The 20,743-nt window shown below is 33.8% G+C and overlaps 1 protein-coding gene across 2 annotated transcripts in view; it reads right to left on the reverse strand.

Moving 5' to 3' along the window:
- Positions 1–4,882: 4,882 nt before the first annotated feature.
- The window catches only part of LOC148956406 (CB1 cannabinoid receptor-interacting protein 1-like), a 74,064-nt gene continuing 58,203 nt past the window's right edge, over positions 4,883–20,743 (reverse strand). Inside the window, exons 3-4 of one of the 2 annotated variants that reach the window (XM_089095208.1) lie at positions 10,825–10,969; positions 4,883–6,948 (exon numbers count right to left, since the gene is read on the reverse strand). In XM_089095208.1, the coding sequence (XP_088951334.1) occupies positions 6,784–6,948; positions 10,825–10,969 (310 nt within the window). In that variant the 3' untranslated portion in view covers positions 4,883–6,783. The remainder of the gene's footprint in view (positions 6,949–10,824; positions 10,970–20,743) is intronic. The other variant, XM_089095213.1, reaches the window with a different exon arrangement.

Genomic DNA, 20,743 nt, shown 5'->3' on the forward strand with positions numbered 1-20,743 from the left:
ACTTCCTCTTGACAACCTATATGGGCATAGTGTGTTTCGATTTATTTCATTACAGTTACAATATTGCCTAAAATTTTTGCCTTAATACCCTTAGGTTTATTAGTTTGAGTAGTAGCACCAGTAAATATAGTAGAAGTACAGTTAATAGTAGTAGTCTTAGCCTTAGTAGCAGTAGCAGTAATAGTAGCAGTAGTTGTAGGAGTAGAAGCATTAGTATTATGTGGCAAATTCTTTTAAATTTTTTCACTTTTATAACTTTAAGAAATCAAAAATTGATTAAGATTTTAAGGAATAAATATCAGCACATGTATATTCAACAGACTATGCACATTTATTTGAATTTTTTCTGCAAAGTAAAAATTATATTCATGCTTTTAGAAAGCATAGGGGGTTTTGAACCCTACTCATATTAATTTCTGCTCGTTTTGAGTTTGACTCTGCTATTTATTTTAATTTCTGTTCGTTTTGGGTTTTATTTATTTATAGATACTGATTTGTGGAAGTTGTATGCTTGGTGGACTATTTGATTCTGTTTTTATTCATTTTTGGTTTAATGGATTTCTTTATTTTTTTGAAAAATTTTTTTTTTGGAAAAAGTTTTTTTAAATTAATATGGTGGAAAGGAGCTATTAGGCCTACTGTTATTTTTCCATTATATGGAGACTAAAAAGCCTTATAATATTTCATTATAATCATGACCAAGTTGTTTACAATATAAACGAATTTAGTTTCCATTAAAAAGCAAAATTTGACAGTCAAAAGGCTATTTTAACTCTCTCAGTTTCAGAAGCCATACTGGCACAAAGTGACGCACCGATCTATAAATATACTTAATTTCTGATTGGTTTTTCCTATATATTTTTATCCATTACTAACAAGTGGTGAAAGCTAGAGGTTAGTGACCATTCCTCTATTAATGGTTCACAGCATTTTGGTACCCACAATAGTCTACATACCCTTAGATTCTCAAATTCAGCTTATACCGATAAGTGGGGCTAGTGTTGACTTTTAGGCACTAAGCTTAAATATGTAAGCATTTTCTTACAATTAAAATTTAATTTTATTGTCTGTTACATAAAACAGTATATAGTTAATTTTATCATGTTTTTAGATAAAAATTTCTTTGAAAAACTTCGACCCAAATTTGCTTTTTCAAAATTGTTTTTATTCATTCGCAGTACTTAAATTTGAAATGCTCTTTAAGCAGAAAATTGCAATATGTGCTAACTCTTGGGTTATTTCCCAATATTTTAGGTAACATTTGAGGCTACCTTATTCTAAAGTTGGTTTGACCTATACTTCTTTCAAAATCTGACTATTAGGACGTAAACGGTACTACAAGCATCTCCTTTTAACATGACTTAGTGTTTGATTGTAGACTTCAGTCGTGAATTTATTTGGACTTTTTGAATGATTTGCCGACTAAGAGGTAATATTTTGTAATTTAAGGTGTAATTTAAGGTCACGATGGAAGGGGTGCCCTAAGGGGGAAGGGCAGCCTGAGATATCGGATGAACCTAAAAGGTATAAGAAAATTGAAATGTAGTATACCTCTATTTTTATACCCTGGTATAATTTGGAATGCTCAATTTTTATATAATATTAATAGTTTAAATTTTTTGAAGAAGCTTTTTTTATTAAGAAAAGAGTAGGTGACATTAGATAAATTATGAGATATTTTTAAAGAAAATTTGAAGGTCACCGAGAGGAGAGGAGGTGGGATTAAAAAAAAAAGAAAAAAGAAAAAAAGAGGTAATATTTTAGTGAATTGTATAAATTTGTCATATTTGGTTGATTTAATACTTGTCGTAAACATGAAGTTATGGTAAGCAGAGCAAATTGCCTTGATTTAAAATAGTCTACTAAATTCAATAGAAGCCTATTTTGTTGTGTGGTGATTATTTTGGTATGCCCCCATCCCGCTATAGTCTTTTCGCATTTTTACAAATTGAGCTATTTTGCTGACAAGTAGATAATTTTTGATAGCAAGTATCACATTTTGTCTGTCGGTATTTTGTGTCGCGTTGTATTTTACAAAAAATGTACTTGTGATTACGATTTGGGTTTGAGGCTAACTAACGAGCACTTGCCAATATTTTTCAGTTTATTGTTTTTTATATTGCAAGAACGAAGGAATTAAAATTCTATATGGCACAATTACCACCTCTTCTTACAAGATCATAATATCTGAAAATTTTGCACTCTGAGCCCAATGCGACTTCAAATCCATTCACTGTCTAGTAGCGAGGAGAATCAAAGAACACTACGCCTTGCCAAGTTATCAAAAAAGCATATCTAATGTATTTGGGGAAGAGCTTGGGGGACAAGTTAGAATTTTTAAGAAATGCTGGGGGATAGCAGATCTAGACTTGGGGGACAAGGCGTGGACAGGGGGGGGGGTAAGATTTCGATCTATCCAAAACGTTGCTCTACTAAAAGCCATAATTGGACTTTAGCAACGGTTAAGTAGCAAGGTAAATTAAAATAAATTATTGAAAGCAAGTTTATCAAAATAATGTGTCTGCAATATCCCAGGAATGGCTTGGCGGATCGACTTGCAACTTCCAGAGGATGTTAAAGGACCAGGTGGACGTTGAATTTCGCCGTGGAGGGGCGAAACTCTTGCGAATCAAAACACACTGTCTGCATTGGCGTAGTTCCAGAATTTTTTAGGGCGGAAGGCAAGAGGAGGTCCACATCCGAGGAGTCAGGGGCATGGGATATCCTTCAGGGGAAAGGGGCGTTGGAAAATTTGTGAAAAATACAAGCCTAAATGTGTTTTAAAGATGTCTGAAATCTTTTTCCGGAAATTATTTTATAATGGACACTGAATACCCAGTGGAAAAAAAAGTGAAGATGGCATTTGCCTGTCCTAAGTCTTCAATAGCGCATTTTTCTTCAAGGGGTAGTTAAGAAAAGTTACTATTTAGCAAAGACGCTGCTCGGTGCTACACTGGTGCTACAATGGAAAAAAAGTGAAGTTGGCATTTGCCTGTCCTAAGTCTTCAATAGCGCATTTTTCTTCAAGCGGTAGTTAAGAAAAGTCACTATTTAGCAAAGACGCTGCTCGGTGCTACACTGGTGCTACAATGGAAAAAAAGTGAAGTTGGCATTTGCCTGTCCTAAGTCTTCAATAGCGCATTTTTCTTCAAGCGGTAGTTAAGAAAAGTTACTATTTAGCAAAGACGCTGCTCGGTGCTACACTGGTGCTACAATGGAAAAAAAAAGTGAAGTTGGCATTTGCCTGTCCTAAGTCTTTAATAGCGCATTTTTCTTCAAACTGTAGTTAAGAAAAGTTACTATTTAGCAAAGACGCTACTCGGTGCTACACTGGAAGGAACATCTTTGTAAGACTTTTGGCCGCAAGCTCTTCAGAGGTCATCAGAGAGAGAGACCGTTTTCCCCTTAAGCACTGGAGGGAGGGGAGAACTAATTAAGTAAGTTAAATTTGCTCCCATAGATTTTTTCCAAGGTTTTTGCCTTCCAAGATTTCTTCCATAAAGTGGTTAGATAAATGCTGTACAGTACCCGATAAGATAACTTTAGTTTGGCCCCAAAAGCTGTCTTTTTGAGCAAACTATCTTTTAGTCTTTAGGTTTGTTCGTGTAACTAGGATTTGAAAACATATTCTGAAAAATATATTACTTAAAGCTGAATGAAGTAACTAAGCCTCAGACCCACAGTTAGGGCCATTGGCCAGGATTAGTAGATAATTGTCCTTGTTTTGTTTCTTTTGCTAAAATTTAATTATTCCGACTTTGGGTTTCACTCCTTCACTTTATTATTTAATACTTCGTAATCTTTTGGCCTTCCCTTTTCGTGTAATATTTGGGTAATTTCTCGCAGGCTGGCTAGTTAGCCCTGAGTAGAAACTGCGGAGTTAGGATGAGTCATCCCGAGCCGAAATGTATTTTTAAATGCCTAGACACCGGTAAAATTCAGCTGGCGTAAAAAGGGAGCAGTAATTCATATATTATAAATGGCGCGTGACCATACGTTGCGCCCTCCAAGGTTCAGGATTTCGTTTTGGGTTTCATTCATTCTTTAATAGTAATACCTGGTCGTTTTGAGTTTGAGTTATTGGAGCTTTTTATTTCTTCTGATCTTAAGTTTAATATGGTCTTTACTTTTCTTTAAAAAACTTCTTTTTCATATAGTTTTTTTAATTAATTTCTGTTCGTTATTTGATTACCAAAGTTCCAAGTTTTTCAAAATTCCCTGTTCAAAAATAAATTCCAAATATCCTAGATCCACAGATCCACGATCCGATGCGAGTTGTCTACATGTTGTCTAAGCAAAATGTCCAAGCTTCAAAACTAAACCTTTCAGAAATAAAAGAATTATGAATACCGACAGATTTTTGTATCATCTCCTAGAAAACCTAAGCAAAATTTTCGTATTTCTCATAAATATTTTTGAACTAATATCGTAAATTTCCAAATACAGTAGTTACTTTTTTTTTCTAAAATTGCTGATTTTGATATTTATAATATCTAAGACATTTAGTGCCATGTCAAGTAAGCAAGAAGACATACACTCTTCTACATCCAAAAATGAACAGTAAATAAGAAGTAATTTCTAAAGTTATCATCACGCGTCAAATTCACTGACATCCTGGAGGTAATTTTTTTTCTAAGCACGGTAGAATGTTTATTCCTGATGCGGATAGGCAGATCTTGATCTTTTATCAACTGGGCTTGCATTGGATTTCCAGAAGTAAAATGTATTCCTTAAATTTTTCTTTGAAGTTTTGATGCTACTCATTCTTTACATTTCGTTAAAGTAAAATGCCCTAGCTTCAAAGCTTAAATTTTTAGGAATCAAATAACTTTTTTATTTTTAACCCTTATAGAACATCATATTGTCTCTTTGATAACCTAAGCAAAATTTCCCTGTCTGTCAAATATTTCGGGAAATGATTTCATAGATCCTAATGTAGAAACAAGAGTTCCGATATTTTTCGATGTTTAATGACATGAAAATTAAACAAGAAGATATGTACTCTTCTACATCCGAAAATTAACAGTAAAAAAGGAAACAACAGTTTGCACAATGAACCGTTTCTTAGATGTTCATGAGCAGCAGTAAATAGTACATAGTCTTAATACAGTTAATAACAAAAACAATACAGATACAGAGTTTGATAGTATTTTTTGTATACAGTAAATTTCAGAAGTTCTCTAATTACTCGTTGACCTTGCAAATACTAACTTACAATAATCATAACGCATCTAAAAACAGCATTAAGGAGCATACACATTATCACCCGTGAGGTATAGATGCACCTGTTGCTCCACAGATATGACCCATGGCATGGGTACCAGTTTCTCCAACAACCCATGGAGCCTTGGTACCGGAGGTCGAGTTTTTGTACTCCCTGACAGCATAGTCACATTAATGATTTTTTTTTTCAATTATGGCTTGTAAGTAAATAGCTTAGGTTTGGAGAGAGTATTGTCTCCTTTCAATTGCTTACTCTTTAATGAAGATGCTTATTGCGTCCATCCAACTTTTGCTTTTTAAACTAGAGGCGCAGAATAGTATGGAAAATTATGACAGGACGACTTATATAGAGCAAATCTTCCTATTCAAAAAAAGCCCATATATAGTATTTGTACTTTTCAATTTTTTAACTTCATCTAGTGAAGTCCTTGAAATTTACTATATAAATAGTCCTTAGTGTGGAAGTTAAAAACTATATAAAAATCAACATTATTCCGTGCATATTTCAATTATCGGTTCTGAAAGAAATTTGTAGAATTACTTGAGTATCTCTACAATTTTCTTAGAAAAAGAAAAGAAAATAGAAACACAGCACAGACATGACTAGATATAGGGCTTCAAAACGATGATATTTTTCTGCAAATAGTATTAAAACAAGTGTAATATATTAATTTATTATCATTAGGAATAATACTAGGGGCAACATGCTTATTTCTATCCCTGCAAAGTTGTAAAATTTTCAGAAATTGGTCTTAACACAGGCTTAACCCAAATGAAAACCATTAAAATCGTTTTTCTATATCTAATCACTGTTCATTGACCATTTAGTATACATAAGCTTGTGGAAATTAACTGACAGAGCACATACCATTAAACACAACAGAACAGAATTAATTTTATTCGTTAAGTGTAGGATCGACAAGTCATTAGTGGGGTAAATGCTTTTGCAAAAGTAAATGTATTTTTGACTGTTTAACAATTTAAGATAGATACTATATCCTACCTAGCTCAAATCTTTTAGAAGAGAGTTACAGCTAACCTCTTTTGACCCCAATAATAAAATCCTCTAAGACAGCTTCTTTAAGGTTTCTAGAGAAGATTCCACGGAGTTTTATTGGGCCACCAAAGAATTTAGTCTGAAAGAACATTGGTTGGTTAGCCAACCCTTTCTCGAAAGCCGCTAGACTTGCAAAAAGAATTTTGCACTAGAATTTAGACTTACATAATAATTTTCAATAACAAATTTACGTAATTTGCTTTTATACATGCACTTCAATAGACATTTGCATTTGACTGTATAAACACATCTATGCTGTGCGTAAAATATAATCCAAACTAAAGCATATTGTGTCCAAAGTATCTTTCGAAAACAAAAAAGCACGCATAGTCTTTTTTCTACTTAAATAACACTAACCCAATTTAAAGAGATTCAGTCCAATCGGATGACAATATTCTGACGTCATCTGTCACATACGTATTTGAATTGACAAGCAAAAAGGGTATCATATTGCATACGATTAACAGGCATGTACGCTCAGACAATACAAGTTGAAGTACCCATTATCTATAGATTTCCTTTATTATTTTCACATAGTCAGACTCTGGACTAGACTCACATTCCAATTCAATTCCATGTAACATTGTGCCCCACTGAGAGTGTTGTGTGCTTGAAGCAGAGTATAGCTTCATTTGGGTTTCCATTTGTAGCAGTCCAACTTCTTGTATCTGTAAATAGTTCCAATTATACCATTAAGTCATCGTAAATTGTAGTAATAATTATTACTGTACATTGTAGGACCTATTTACTATCGATATTACTTCTTTTGATTTACTTTCTCTGAGAAGGATCCGTGTGAAGTTCAAACTTTATTGTTTGATCATGGGGGAATGGATGTGTGTCAAAGGCAAAAAATTCATTTTGAGTGGGACATTGTAGTGTAATTATCATTATACTGATTATAGTGTAACCTGAACTTGCATTCTATATCAAACAGTTCGTGGTAATGAACTATAAGTAAGGAGTGACCCGGCTCAATAGTAACCGAAACTCTAAAAAAACGGAATTTTGATACCAATAGATGAGTCAAAAGAATCAGCTAATGTCGGGAGAGGACTCATTCGAACGAAAATTAAAAATTATAGTGCCCTTTTGAATTGACCCCCCTTTTGATCCCACACCCCCTTTTTTTTTTTATCAAAATCGTCTGATCAAAATTTTGAGATAGCCATTTTGTTCAGCATAGATGAACGGCCAAATAAATATGCCTTTGGAGATATCAAGATCCCACACAGCCCCTGGGGTAAGATCTTTAAGTTACAAAATTTGCCCATTGTTTACGTATAGTATTTATTATTGGGAAATATGGATACAGTTTTTGGGTCGGGACGGGGGGGGGCATTTTCTGCTGGTGGGATTTTCTACAAGGATAATTTTCCACGGGGAGGGAAGCTTCCAGGAGAATAAATTCGTTGGGAGGAGAGATTTTTCCGTGTAGGTGTATCCAGATTTTCTGACATTATCTAAAAAACGATCAGAAATTATATTAAAAAAACAAGTTTTTTCAACTTAAAGTAGTTTTTTTCGACTTAAAAACGTATATAATTAACACACTAAAATTAAACTTTTCCGCGGGCTTCTCAAAATTATACCGTACCATATAGTAACACGAATAAATTAGTTAAGTATTAACAAGGAAAAATAAATTTGGATATGTCATCGTAGTCTTTGGCAAAGGCCGTACTAACGGTGGGGCGAGTGGGAGGGGGTCAAGTTTTTATCTTTCCTATGAAATTTTTTTATTTCAAAGAATATATTTGCGACTTTCCATTAAGTAATGTCCAAAATGGCTTTTTATGAAACTCAAATGTTTTGCACCCAATACATTTAATTTGAAAGTATATTAGTATTTTTTTTTATATTTTTCATATTTTAGCATTTATATTTTAGTATTTATTTTAGTATTTTTAGTATTTTGCTGGAATAACAATCCTTAATACCCTATAACATACTTTCAAATAATACAGTTTTAAACACGCTATTATAATCCCATACATTACAAAATGAATTGTTATTTTTTCTTTTTATGTAAATTACAATCCGAGAGAAAGGGATTCCATTATAGCCAATAGTTCTTCCATATTTTAATAGTGGTGTCTCTAAGTTTCCCGCCTGCTGATTTGTTCCCTCTATTGGAAATCAATTGACGAATTACAAGTCCTAGGAAACGACTCCCTCTTAGATAATATTTAAGGAACAAGTAATGGAAGTAAATGTGTCACAGACTGTAATAGCTTTAAGATTGAAAACTCTTTACAACCTGACTAGGCTATGCCATCAGTTTTATGAAATTAAAACTTTTGGCAATATGTAAAACAAAACTTTCATAAAGAGCTAAGTAGTAGCAGCAGTGGCTTTCAAAACTAGTGCTTATTCAACATAAATTATCGAGATCTATGAGATATCAGACAAATCAAATAAACGAATTTTATTGAACAAGGACAATCGCAATGGGCAGAATTGCCTTACCAAACTATCTGTTTTGAAGGAGAGGGTTTCTAGTTAGAAAAGAACCCCCCCGTTCGGGGGGCTCATCCTCCTGATTTTACTTCTGCCAGTTAAACATATGTAAGTAACTATAACCGTAGTGGTAGCCATATTTCCCTGAAAAGATTTGAATACTTTCCAGAATTGCATCTAGTGTACCCTGTGGAAAGGTAAGTGGGCTGGACATAAGCAATTTTATTATTTTTCTTTTTACTTTTAATCAACCAAACAGCTGCAAGTTAACAAATAAACATTCAAATGAGGGTAAGTCCATTTATCAGACAGTAAAAATATATACATAGATCTGGATATTTTGACCAAATATACAGCAATTGTCCTAAAATACCTAGTCACAAGTTGAAGTCTAAAATCGGAAATTGTAGCAGAAAAGCAGCTATTTTCAAAATCCAATAGCCTAGCTTATTACGGCAAACGATGAAGTTAAATGCTTTTCCTTATCCGATCCTTTGAATTCCGGTGTGAGAGTTGAAAGGGTTAGAAGTGACCAGAAAATGGAACTTTTTAAGAACTTATTTATATATGTTGTTATTATTTATTGTTTGCATATTTTGTGATCCTATACATTTATCTGATCATATTTTGTGAGAAAATTGCTATTAATGGACAACTGTTTAGACCAACTAATAAACGAATCGAATAGTACTATTTGGCACAAAATATAGTATAGAAAACTATACAAGTTAAAATGATAAAAGGTGAAATGCTCATTAAGGCTAAGAACCTCTTTTATTGAAGTACAATTCTATTATTACGTCAATTTGGTATTTTCTTTGACATAGTAGTGCACTGCTGGATTGTCTTCTAAAGCCAGGATCAATCCAGTGGCATTCTAAATTTTAGCCCCCAATCACAGCAAAGCTATAGAAGAAGACGTCTTTATTGAATTGAAATTTACTTGTATTAAAATTCGTTTACTAGACCGGTGAAAGCAGAATTTCCTTGAACACAAAACCGACTAAAATTTCAGTGCGGTTAAGGTAGGAAATGAGGTTAGCAGCTGGTTTTGTATTAAATCAGGAATTAAGCAGAGTTGCGTTCTATCCCCCTTTATATGGATCATCTTGATGGACATCTGGAAGGGCAATGGGAGACCATGGATTCAAATGGGGAAGAAAAAAATATCCTGGACTTAGATTATTCTGATGATTAGCATCCTAGATGAAACTGTGAGCAAAATGAATGAACTTTTAGAGGTTTTGCGAGTTCAGGGTGCTAGAATAGCTTTGAAAATTAATGTTAAGAAGACTAAGTCACTTAGGCTAGGAATACGCGAAGATGAAAAGGTGAAGTTGGGTAACGAAAACACTGATTATGTGGGCAGCTTCACTTACTTTGGTAGCATTATTAGTAGAGACAGTGGGAGCAGTGAAGATGTTAAAAGTAGAATAACCAAGGCTCAGGGTACTTTTTTCACAATTAAAAAAAGTTTGGAACAATACAATAGGAAGATAAGAATTCAAACCAAGATTAGAATATTGGAAGCTACAGTGATGACAGTGGTCAAATATGGCTCTGAAGCATGGGCGCTCCGAAAAGCGGATGAAGATTTGCTAGATGTTATCCAGAGTAATTGCCTACGGATTGTTCTGGGTACCTTGCTGACTGACCGTATTTCAAACTGTAGGATACACGAAAATGTGGTTTAATCCCGCGTTCTAGGGCTATAGTAAGAAAAAGATTGAGATGACTTGGGCATGTTGTACAGGTGAAGAGTGAGATGGTACTGAATATTTTCCTTTTCAGCCAATGGTTTAGGATTAAACGGAAAGTAGGTCATCCGCATCTGGGTGGGAGGATGTCGCAAGGAAATATTTAAAGGAAGTGAAAACTTCCTGGGAGTGTGTAAAGAGAGAGGCTTTGAAGAGATTGGGATGGAGCAGGAGCGTGCATAGCTGTGTTGGCCTCAGTCGGCTTGGTGCTGCGGTGAGTTGTTAGTAGAAGTAGTAGTAGTAGTAAAATTTCAGTTGTTTTAACGGTGTTTTATAATAAAAATATTTCTTTTGATTTTTATACCGTATTTATTTTTAATAACTCACTTTCATAGATAGAACCATTGTTTCTCGTTCTTTCTTCTTTGATGGCTTGAGTCCATTGGTATTGAAATTCGAAGAATGGACACAGGCATTTGAATCACCAAATTTTTTCACTAGCTCAAGATTCTGGCCATGAAATGATACTTCTCTGAAAAATAAAATGCTGTTTTAAAATGTACAGAGAAAATTATAGTTTTACAATGTGTAAGAAATGTGGAAGTAGCGCTAGGAAATTTGAAAAGAAAAGAATTCCGGAAATATCTTTAAAACCGTATACTGCAAAATAAATTATGTCTTCATTCAGAGTTTCTCAAGTCATTTAAGCAAAAAGAACACAAAAGTTTCTAAATTAATAAAATTTATTACATAAGAAAATCACTTATTTTTATTATTCTATGTATATAAACTAAAGACATAGATTACTGCAAGTGAGAAATATTTTGTAATAGCTGCAACTCTGTACCGGGTGAACCACGGCCCATCAAAATAAACCTTAAAAAACATATTTTTATTCAAACTGTTTATTGAAGAAATTTTCTCAATTTATGCTGATTTTGACATGGTAACTTGTATGTTGATTTAACAGAAGAGCAGTCTGTTTATATCAATTACAGTTTTTGAGAATTCACCAAAAGAGCCAAAGACTGTCAAATTAAAATAAAAAACAAATACTCGGTTGAGATTGCCTTCGTCGACTAACTGTCTCTTATCTGGAAAGCCACAGGGAAATTGCATTTTTGTATTCCTATTACCGATATCTTTCTATTTCAAACAGTTCGTGGTAACGAACTGTAAGTAAGGAGCGACCCGGATCAATAGTAACAAAAACTCTAAAAAACGAAATTTTGATATCAATAGATACATCAAAGAGTCAGATTTTTATGCTGATTTTTAGATGATTTTAGATGATATTTTTATGCAGAGAACCCTACTATAGAAGTTTCAAGCTCCTATCTGCAAAAATGTGGAATTTCGAATTTTTTGCCAGAATAAAGATCACAGATTGTGTTTTTTTTTCAAGGGGTGATCATATCGATCCAGTAGTCCTAGAACATCGTGAGAGGGCTCATTCGAACAGAAATTAAGATTTCTAGTGCCCTTTTTAAGTGACCAAAAATCTGGAGGACAACTTCGCCCCTTACCACGCTCATTTTTTTCCTGATGTCTCCTAATCAAAATTTTAAGATAGCTATAGCAGTAAGGGCATAGGGAATATCAACCGTGCTTGCGTAATTTGTCTCATCTCTAGCATGTACAAGAATATACACTACAGTTTCACGTGCATATTGCAAAAAGCGACCAAACCTTTACCTATAAAGTGGTCAAACACGTTTTGAGAGTATAATTGAGATTATATAGCGCAACCAGACTGGTTTTTGCCGCACTTACATCATAACATTTGTTTTTTTAAATCGAAAACTAGAAATTGTCAAATTGCGTATTTAGGAATGATTTTGTAGGAAAAGCTGTCTATCACCCATGCATTATCCACTATTCCATTTGTTTGAAGTATGTGCTATCAAGAGTGGTTTCTGATTTTTTTGGACAATTGCCTTTAGTCAAGACTAGTTTGTTATGAATGTGTCGGTAGATACCATTTGCGAATTGGATCGTCTGAAGGTGGAAAAAAAGGGTTTAGCATTTGTAAATTGGACTATACGAACGATATTAATTGAATAATAGGGAAAAAAACAAAGCTAGATAGTATTTGCGAATTCTATCGTATGAAGGTAGAGAAAAAAAGGGTTTAGCATTTGCGAATTGGACTATACGAACGATATTAATTGAATAATACGGAAAAAACAGAGCTAGATAGCATTTGCGAATTGGATCGTATGAAGGTGGAGAAAAAAGGGTGAAGCATTTGCGAATTGGGGAATATCAGATAAGGTAACCCCTCTGGGTTGTTAACTCATAGCTTATTTATTATAAACTTAAAACAATATCAATCTATGAAAATCGTTAAAGATGAAAAATATGTCTTATGACTTGACCTACCTCTACTTCTTCGACTTGGAATTTATAATATACAAGTGGCACTCGAATAGTATTGTCAATTTAAAATAGAGTTTAACATTATAGTATACTAAAAAGTTGATACTAAGAGAGATGTAGATGGTAAGAAAAGAATTTTAATAATGGATAGCTTTACTTCTTCGATGTGTTCTGTATAATACACAAGTGGCTGACAGAGTGGATGTCTTAGACTAGTTATAGTGCTGTACTCTGGCATGAAATGCTTTTCAAAAACCCGGATGAATTACTTGAAAATAAAGTTTTAACAAGAAATCTGAGCTAATAAGAGTTTTTCACCATAAACTCTAGTTTTTTGTAAGAAAATTATGGAAAACACAATTCTCTGGATCAAATGTGAAACTTACTGTCATTTTTGGATCGAAAAATAAAACTATTTCCGTAAAATCTGAGCTAATAAGGGTTTTAAAACAAAAAATCGCGAAGAAAGGAAGAAAACGAGGACAATTAACAGCCAGTGAAAAAATTGAAAAATTATGCAAATATTTCGGTCAAGACCTCTGCTTGACCGTCCTCAGTGCAGAATAAAACTGATAAAAATATAAAAATCAAACCTTAAAATAAAAACAAAACCAAAATTGGACGACCCTTTCTTAGTAACGGTGAAAGGGTAACTGAATAAAAAACAAGTTTAAATGGCATTTCAGAATTTCATTTTGCGTAAAGCACTTTTAAAGGCTGATCGCTTTCCAGTTTGATTGTTATCGGAGACTCTATTCGATTGCACAATATAACTTTGTGGATGTATGTAAAAACGATCAGAATTAACAATTTTGTCATAAATGGGACTTAGAAAAATTTCTCCAGTGTCTCTATTGAGAGCTACCTTTTGGTGAATGTGCTTTTTTATTTCAACTGCCTCCCTGAAAACTTGCGTGAGACCCTCAACGGGGGCAACGATGGAGGCCTCGTCAAACAAAATGAAATGGTGTGGACTCTCGTACACATATTGTGCCAAGGCGGAATCAAAAACCTCAGGCCTTTGGCGTAACCTCATTGCCTTGTCGATTGAGGACTTGTGCTCAGATAACCTCTCCCCCAATTGCTGTTGGGTTCTACCAACATAAAAACAGCCACAAGAACAAGGAATTCTATAAACACCACTACCCAGAATGGGGCTGGTTTTATCTTTGCCGTTGTTAAAAAAGTTCTGTGTAATATTTGAATTTTTAAAGGCGACGCTAAGTTTATGTTTTTTAAGGATACTTTTCAATTTGTCACTCAATTTTGGAATGTAGGGTAGAACAGTGAAAAGTTTCTTAACATCCACCAATGGGACGGTATCTGTTGGAGCTTGTGGACCTGATGCACTCCCTTCTGCCTTTTTTCGTCTTCTGTCTATAATGGTCTCAAGTAATTTTATAGGGTAGCCATTGCAAAATAAAATATCCTTAATATAATTCAATTCTGAGTCTATGTGAGGCACTGAGCATATTCTTATTACTCGGTCAACCAAAGAAATAACAACTCCTCTTTTTATGCAGGGAGAGTGGTTGGAGGAGAAATGCAAATACCTATCGTTATGCGTAGGCTTTCTATAAATAGAAAATTCAAGGCCAGGAGACTTGTTGAAAATTAAAACATCTAGGAAAGGAAGTTTGTGGTTATGTTCTAGTTCTAAAGTGAACTGAAGATTAGAGTCCAAAGTGTTTAGATGAGTTAAGAAGGAGTTAAGTGACTCTCCTCCATTCTCCCACACAGAAATAACATCATCCACAAACCGACCCCAGAACCGGTGTTTCATCGGACAATTTTCCGATGAAAATACAATTCTCTGGTTCAAATGTGAAGCTTAAGTCCATTTTTGGATCGAAAAATAAAACTATTTCCGTAAAATCTGAGCTAATAAGGGTTTTTGACCGTAAACTCTAGTTTTTTGTCAGAAAATTATGGAAAATACAATTCTCTGTTACAACTGTGAAACTTAAGTCTATTTTGGGATCGAAACTAAAACTATTACCGTAAAATCCGAGGTAATAAGGGTTTTTGACCGTAAACTCTAGTTTTTTGTAAGAAAATTATGGAAAATACAATTCTCTGCTTCAAATGAGAAACTTAAGTCTATTTTTGGATCAAAAAATAAAACTATTTCCTTAAAATCTGAGCTAATAAGGGTTTTTGACCGTAAACTCTAGTTTTTTTGTAAGAAAATTATGGAAAATACAATTCGTTGGCTCATAGTTGAAACTTAAGTCCAGTTTTGGATCGAAAAATAAACTATTTCCGTAAAATCTGAGCTAATAAGGATTTTTGACCGTAAACTCTAGTTTTTTGTAAGAAAATTACGGAAAATGCAATTCTCCGGTTCAAATGTGAAACCTAAGTCCAGTTTTGGATCGAAAAATAAAACTATTTCCGTAAAATCTGAACTAATAAGGGTTTTTTGACCGTAAACTCTAGTTTTTTGTAAGAAAATTATGGAAAATACAATTCTCTGGTTCAAATGTGAAACTTAAGTCCACTTTTGGATCGAAAAATAAAACTATTTCCGTAAAATCTGAGCTAATAAGGGTTTTTGACCGTAAACTCCAGTTTTTTGTAAGAAAATTATGGAAAATACAATTATTTGGCTCATAGGTGAAACTTAAGTCCATTTTTGGATCGAAAAATAAAACTATTTAGGTAAAATCTGAGCTATTAAGGGTTTTTGACCGTAAACTCTAGTTTTTTGTAAGAAAAATATGGAAAATACAATTCGTTGGCTCATAGGTGAAACTTAAATCCAGCTTTGGATCGAAAAATAAACTATTTCTGTAAAATCTGAGCTAATAAGGGTTTTTGACCGTAAAATCTAGTTTTTTGTATGAAAAATATGAAAAACACAATTTTTTTGTTCGAATGTTCGATTTAAGTCATGTTATGGATCAAAAAATTAATCTATATCTATAAAATGTGAGGTAATAAAGTGTTTTGATCGTAAACTATAGTTTTTTGATTAACAATTATGTACAATACCATCCTCTGCTTAAAATGCGAAACTTGAGTACTTTTTTGCATCGAGAAATAGAACTATTTCCGTAAAATCTGAGCTAATAAGGGTTTTGACCGTAAATTCTAGTTTTATGTAAGAAAATTATGGAAAATACAATTCTCTGGTTCAAATGTGAAACTTGAGTCAAGTTTTGGATCGAAAAATAAACTCTTTCCGTAAAATCTAAGCTAATAAGGGTTTTTTGACCGTAAACTCTAGTTTTTTTTGTAAGAAAATTATGGAAAATACAATTCTCTGTTTCAAATGTAAAACTTAAGTCCGGTTTTGGATACTCATAATGATGAGGACTGATGGTTCTCATTCAATATTTTTTTTCATAAAAACAAACTATTTTTTTTAAACTTCGAAATTATTCAGCTTTATTTTTTATTTTTTTTTGTACGTACCTGAAAATGACAAAATGTACTTACGGCTCTAAAAATTGTACTCTACGCTTGCTCAAAGACACGATGTGGGTTTCCCACTGGTAGTCTTTGTCCAGTTATCGACGCTACCTAGTCTATTGCATGTACTACATCAGTATTTTTTACGCAGTAGAACGATAAACACAAAAGGCATATCTTAAAAAAAAGTGAAGATGGAGCATTTTAATAAAGTTTGTTCACATGACAATGTTATTGTAGCATTGAATGCTGACAAGGAGAAGTATTTAAACTATGAAACAGGAATATGTGGTTGCACTATCGTAAATGCATGCATGCATTGTTAAGGGAGTAGGGAATAAGATTTCTTTCGAGTACCGACAAAGGCCAATTCTAATGCTGGAGGTTATGTAAGTCTCAGTTTTTAAAAGTTGAACGCGATTAAAAAGAAAATCAGCATAAAAAAAATCGTTGAGGATAGAGGACAACTCCTTGCTTCTGTTGCAGGTAACACATTACCTGCTGATACATCCTATTGTCAGCTTTCAGATATTAGCATTCAGCGGAAGGTCAAAAAAGGAAAGGCCTACTCTTCTACTAATATCATAAACCATATCTTGTTTACGTGCCGAAACTGTTACCTGTGTAAAAATAATGTGATAATAGACAGTGAAATTGCCTGAAAAACAAAAAGGGCATTGGCAGAAAATATCACTATGGAATATAAAGATGAATCGATGAAAAACAAAGCACCAGCAAACGTTACTGCCATTGATCAAACAGTCAATGAACCAAATAATAGCAAAGATGAAATGCATATTGAGCCTGTCGGTGACACACCAGTAAAATTTGGGAATGACTCGATCTGGAATAACGTTTATTCTACTGATTACAAACTATGAGGACACAATAACTACAATACCAAGAGAAAATATGGTGAACTATTTTATGGAAAAGATTCAAAATGTCCGAAATTGATCATTGATATTAATAATGTATCATGATATATTTTTGTTTTAATATTCTACATAGCCTTATTACAATAAAAATATATCATGCATTACATTGTTATGTGTTCATTATTTTTAGAGTAAGCTAGCATATCAAACGTTTAGAATCTCTATTAAAACATAGTAAATACAAAAAAAGGAATTTATATACATTTTTTATCAGACATAAAGGATAACGTTGACAAAATCTAGGTATCAGAATGAATAAATTGTTTATCAACATCCGTTGTTGGATATGTCATTATGTCACTATGAAAAATTGTAAGTAACTAAGTAAGTAAGTAATAAACTCTTTCTTGAATTCACCTCTTGGATACACAATACAGAAATTTTATTCAGGAAATTATAAAAAAAAATTGAACAAATTCTTTATTAACATTCATTATGGATTGAAGTCGCTTTGTAGACAGACAATACAACAATTTCACAAAATCTAAGTATAAGAGTGATTTAATTCTATATAAACATCCATTTCTCGGATACATAGGAAAAAGTTGACAAAATCTAAGTGTTAGAGTGAATAAATTTTTTTTTATCAACATTATTTGTCAGATACATCGGATAAAATTGACAGAATCTAAGTGTCAGAGTGAATAAATTTTTTTATCAACATCCTTTGTCAGATACATAAAATAAAATTGACAAAATCTAAATTTCAGAAGGAATAAATGCTTTAACAACATCCTTTATCGGATATATTGGATAAAATTGCCAAAATCTAAGTATCAGAGTGACTAAATTCTATATCAGCATCCTTTTCTCGGATACATAGGATAAAATATCGGATAAAATGGACAAAATCTAAGTATCAGATTGATTAAATTCTATATCAACGTCCCTTTCTCGGGTACATGGGATAAAATTGACAAAATCTAAGTATAAGATTGATTAAATTGTATATCAACATCCCTTTCTCGGGTACATGGGATAAAATTTACAAAATATAAGTATCAGAGTGAATAAATGCTTTTTCAACATCCTTGAAATGCATTATCAGCATCATTTGTCGGCTATATCGGATAAATTGACAAAATCTAACTTTCAGATTGATTAAATTCTATATCAACATCCCTTTCCCGAATACATGGAATAAACTTGACAAAATCTAAGTATCAGAGTCTTTAAATTCTATAACAACTTCCATTTCTCAGTTACATGAGATAAAATTGGTAAAATGTTAGTATCAGAGTAAATAATTACTTTATCAATATCCCTTAAATGCAATATAAACATCACTTGTAACATACATCGGATAAAAGTGACAAAGTCTAAGTACCAGAAAGAATAAATTCGTTTTCAAAGTTTTTGTCGGACACATCAGATAACAGTCATAAAATCCAAGTTCAATTCATTTTGACTTCATGCGTCCTTACGTTGAATTTAGGTTAGACCGGTTATAGATGGCACTACACCCGCTCAGAAACACAGTCATAGTGAGAGAGATATTTAAAAAGTTGAGTTAATTTAGGTTCACTTAGAGTGGCCAGACTTGCATTGGAATAAGCAAACACCCGCCCCGACACACAGGCAAATAGAGTGAGAGAGATAAAAACACATACAAATACGTAGATTTAGACACAAAAACCGACAAAGACATGGAGTGTACACCGCGACGGCGCATATATAGTGACAGAGACATGAAAAATCGATATAGCTTTATTTCATTTTTTAAGGTTAATTTAGACTAGGCTACGTGCGCCAAACGTAACCTAGTTACGTTCAAGGATGTTGAAAAAGCAGTTATTCACTTTGATACTTAGATTTTGTCAATTTTATCCCATGCAGCCGAGAAATGGATGTTGATATAGAATTTAATCATTCTGATAGTTAGATTTTGTCAATTTTATCCCATGTACCCGAGAAAGCGATGTTGATATAGAATTTAATCAATCTGATACTTAGAATCAATCTGATTCATAGATTTAGATTTTTGGATGTTGGATGTTGTTGGGCAGTACTGAACTAGTTTTCAAGGTGTCAACATCTAACTAATAAGATTAAATTTTGATCGAACAAATAGCATCTAAAGTGAAATTCTTGTATTGCTTGCAAAAGCTTTTCCAAGTGGTAATTGAATGTTTAATTGACTTTTGGACTGAAAGTGGAAGTACGATCTTAGGATTCGTTCGTTAAATGCTGTTTTTAAAGCCGAGTGAAATTAGGCTGGGTCGTGCCATGCAAGTTTGGCCGGATACAAATGCACCCGTGAGGCATAACCCTCACGTAAAGATAAGTCTTTTTCATTTTTGATCTTCATTTCTGATTTAAAATGGAAGATAATATTAATGCATTATTAACGCAAATTCAAGCAATTAATTTGAAGTTGGATATTATTGACCCTATGTCAAGGCAGGTCAATTCAATGACGTCAGATGTGGCTGAGTTGGGAAATAAATTTGAAAATGTTGCGTCGTTAGTCCAGAATATTCAAAGGGAATCGTAGTTGGTTTGCAGAGATGTGTCAAATGTACGGGAAGAAGTTGGATTAGCACTGAGAAAAATTCAGTATTTAGAAACTGACATGAAGCGAGGAAACGTAGTGCTTTATAACTTTTCGCCGCAGCATAGGAGGCGCTCACTTCTGGAAGATGTTATCAGTGCTTTGAATGTGGTATTTCCAAATTTAAATCTCTGTCTTTTTGATTTGCGTGACGCTTTCAGACTTGAAAGTTCAACGAGCGTCCATCCTGTAGGGATCAAAATTGCAAGTGTTGCAGGACGAGACTATGCATTAAAATCATGTTTTCTTTTGCGAAGGTTGGGATTATCAATTAGTCCTGATTACACGGAACGTGAGTTGATTGCCAGAAAAAAACTGAAAGAGACTTTAGAAGATGCAAAGACTGAGGGTTTTGTTGATGTGAAATTACGAGGACTTAAGTTGTTTATCGGTAGCCAGGTTTTCATGTATAATTACACAAGTGGCCTTGTTGAAGAACAAAAACGTAACACCGCTCATGACAGTGTAAACCCTCCTAGTAGAAACCAAGCTGAACCCCTCCCCCCCCAGAATAGTTCACACTCGGCGCCACCGCCAGATACGGGCATGGTCGGTCGGGAAATCTATAGCAACATGCCCCCTGAAGACGACGGTAGCATGGCATATCTGTCTAAAGCTAGGACTAGATCTGAATCTTCGGCAACGGTTGTATCTTTTATTTCCGCGACCTCTGGAATGGGGGACGAAGATCGTAATTTGGTGATATCTTTAACAGAAACCCCAGCTGAAGGGGGATCGCAAGCTATCCCAGCACTAAAGCAGCGTAATCCCACAAAACGCTCGAATGCGGATATTGTTAGTCCTGATAACAACGAACCAATGAGGGTAAACTGCCCAAGGCCCGCAGAGTATAGTTTCAGAATAAACTCTGGTGATGATGACGCTAAGAGGGCGATAGTACCAAGGAAACTTTTCCGCCCAAGACAGCAAGAACCGACGATGGGAAATGAGGCGGTATAGGGAAATTTGGGCAATGGTGAAAATTCTCTATTAAATGTGTCACATTGGAACATACAAGGGTTCA

This window comes from Artemia sp. Qi Xiang Cuo, chromosome 1, assembly GCF_049724085.1.
Source record: "Artemia sp. Qi Xiang Cuo chromosome 1, ASM4972408v1, whole genome shotgun sequence".
NCBI classification, from domain to species: Eukaryota; Metazoa; Arthropoda; class Branchiopoda; order Anostraca; family Artemiidae; genus Artemia; species Artemia sp. Qi Xiang Cuo.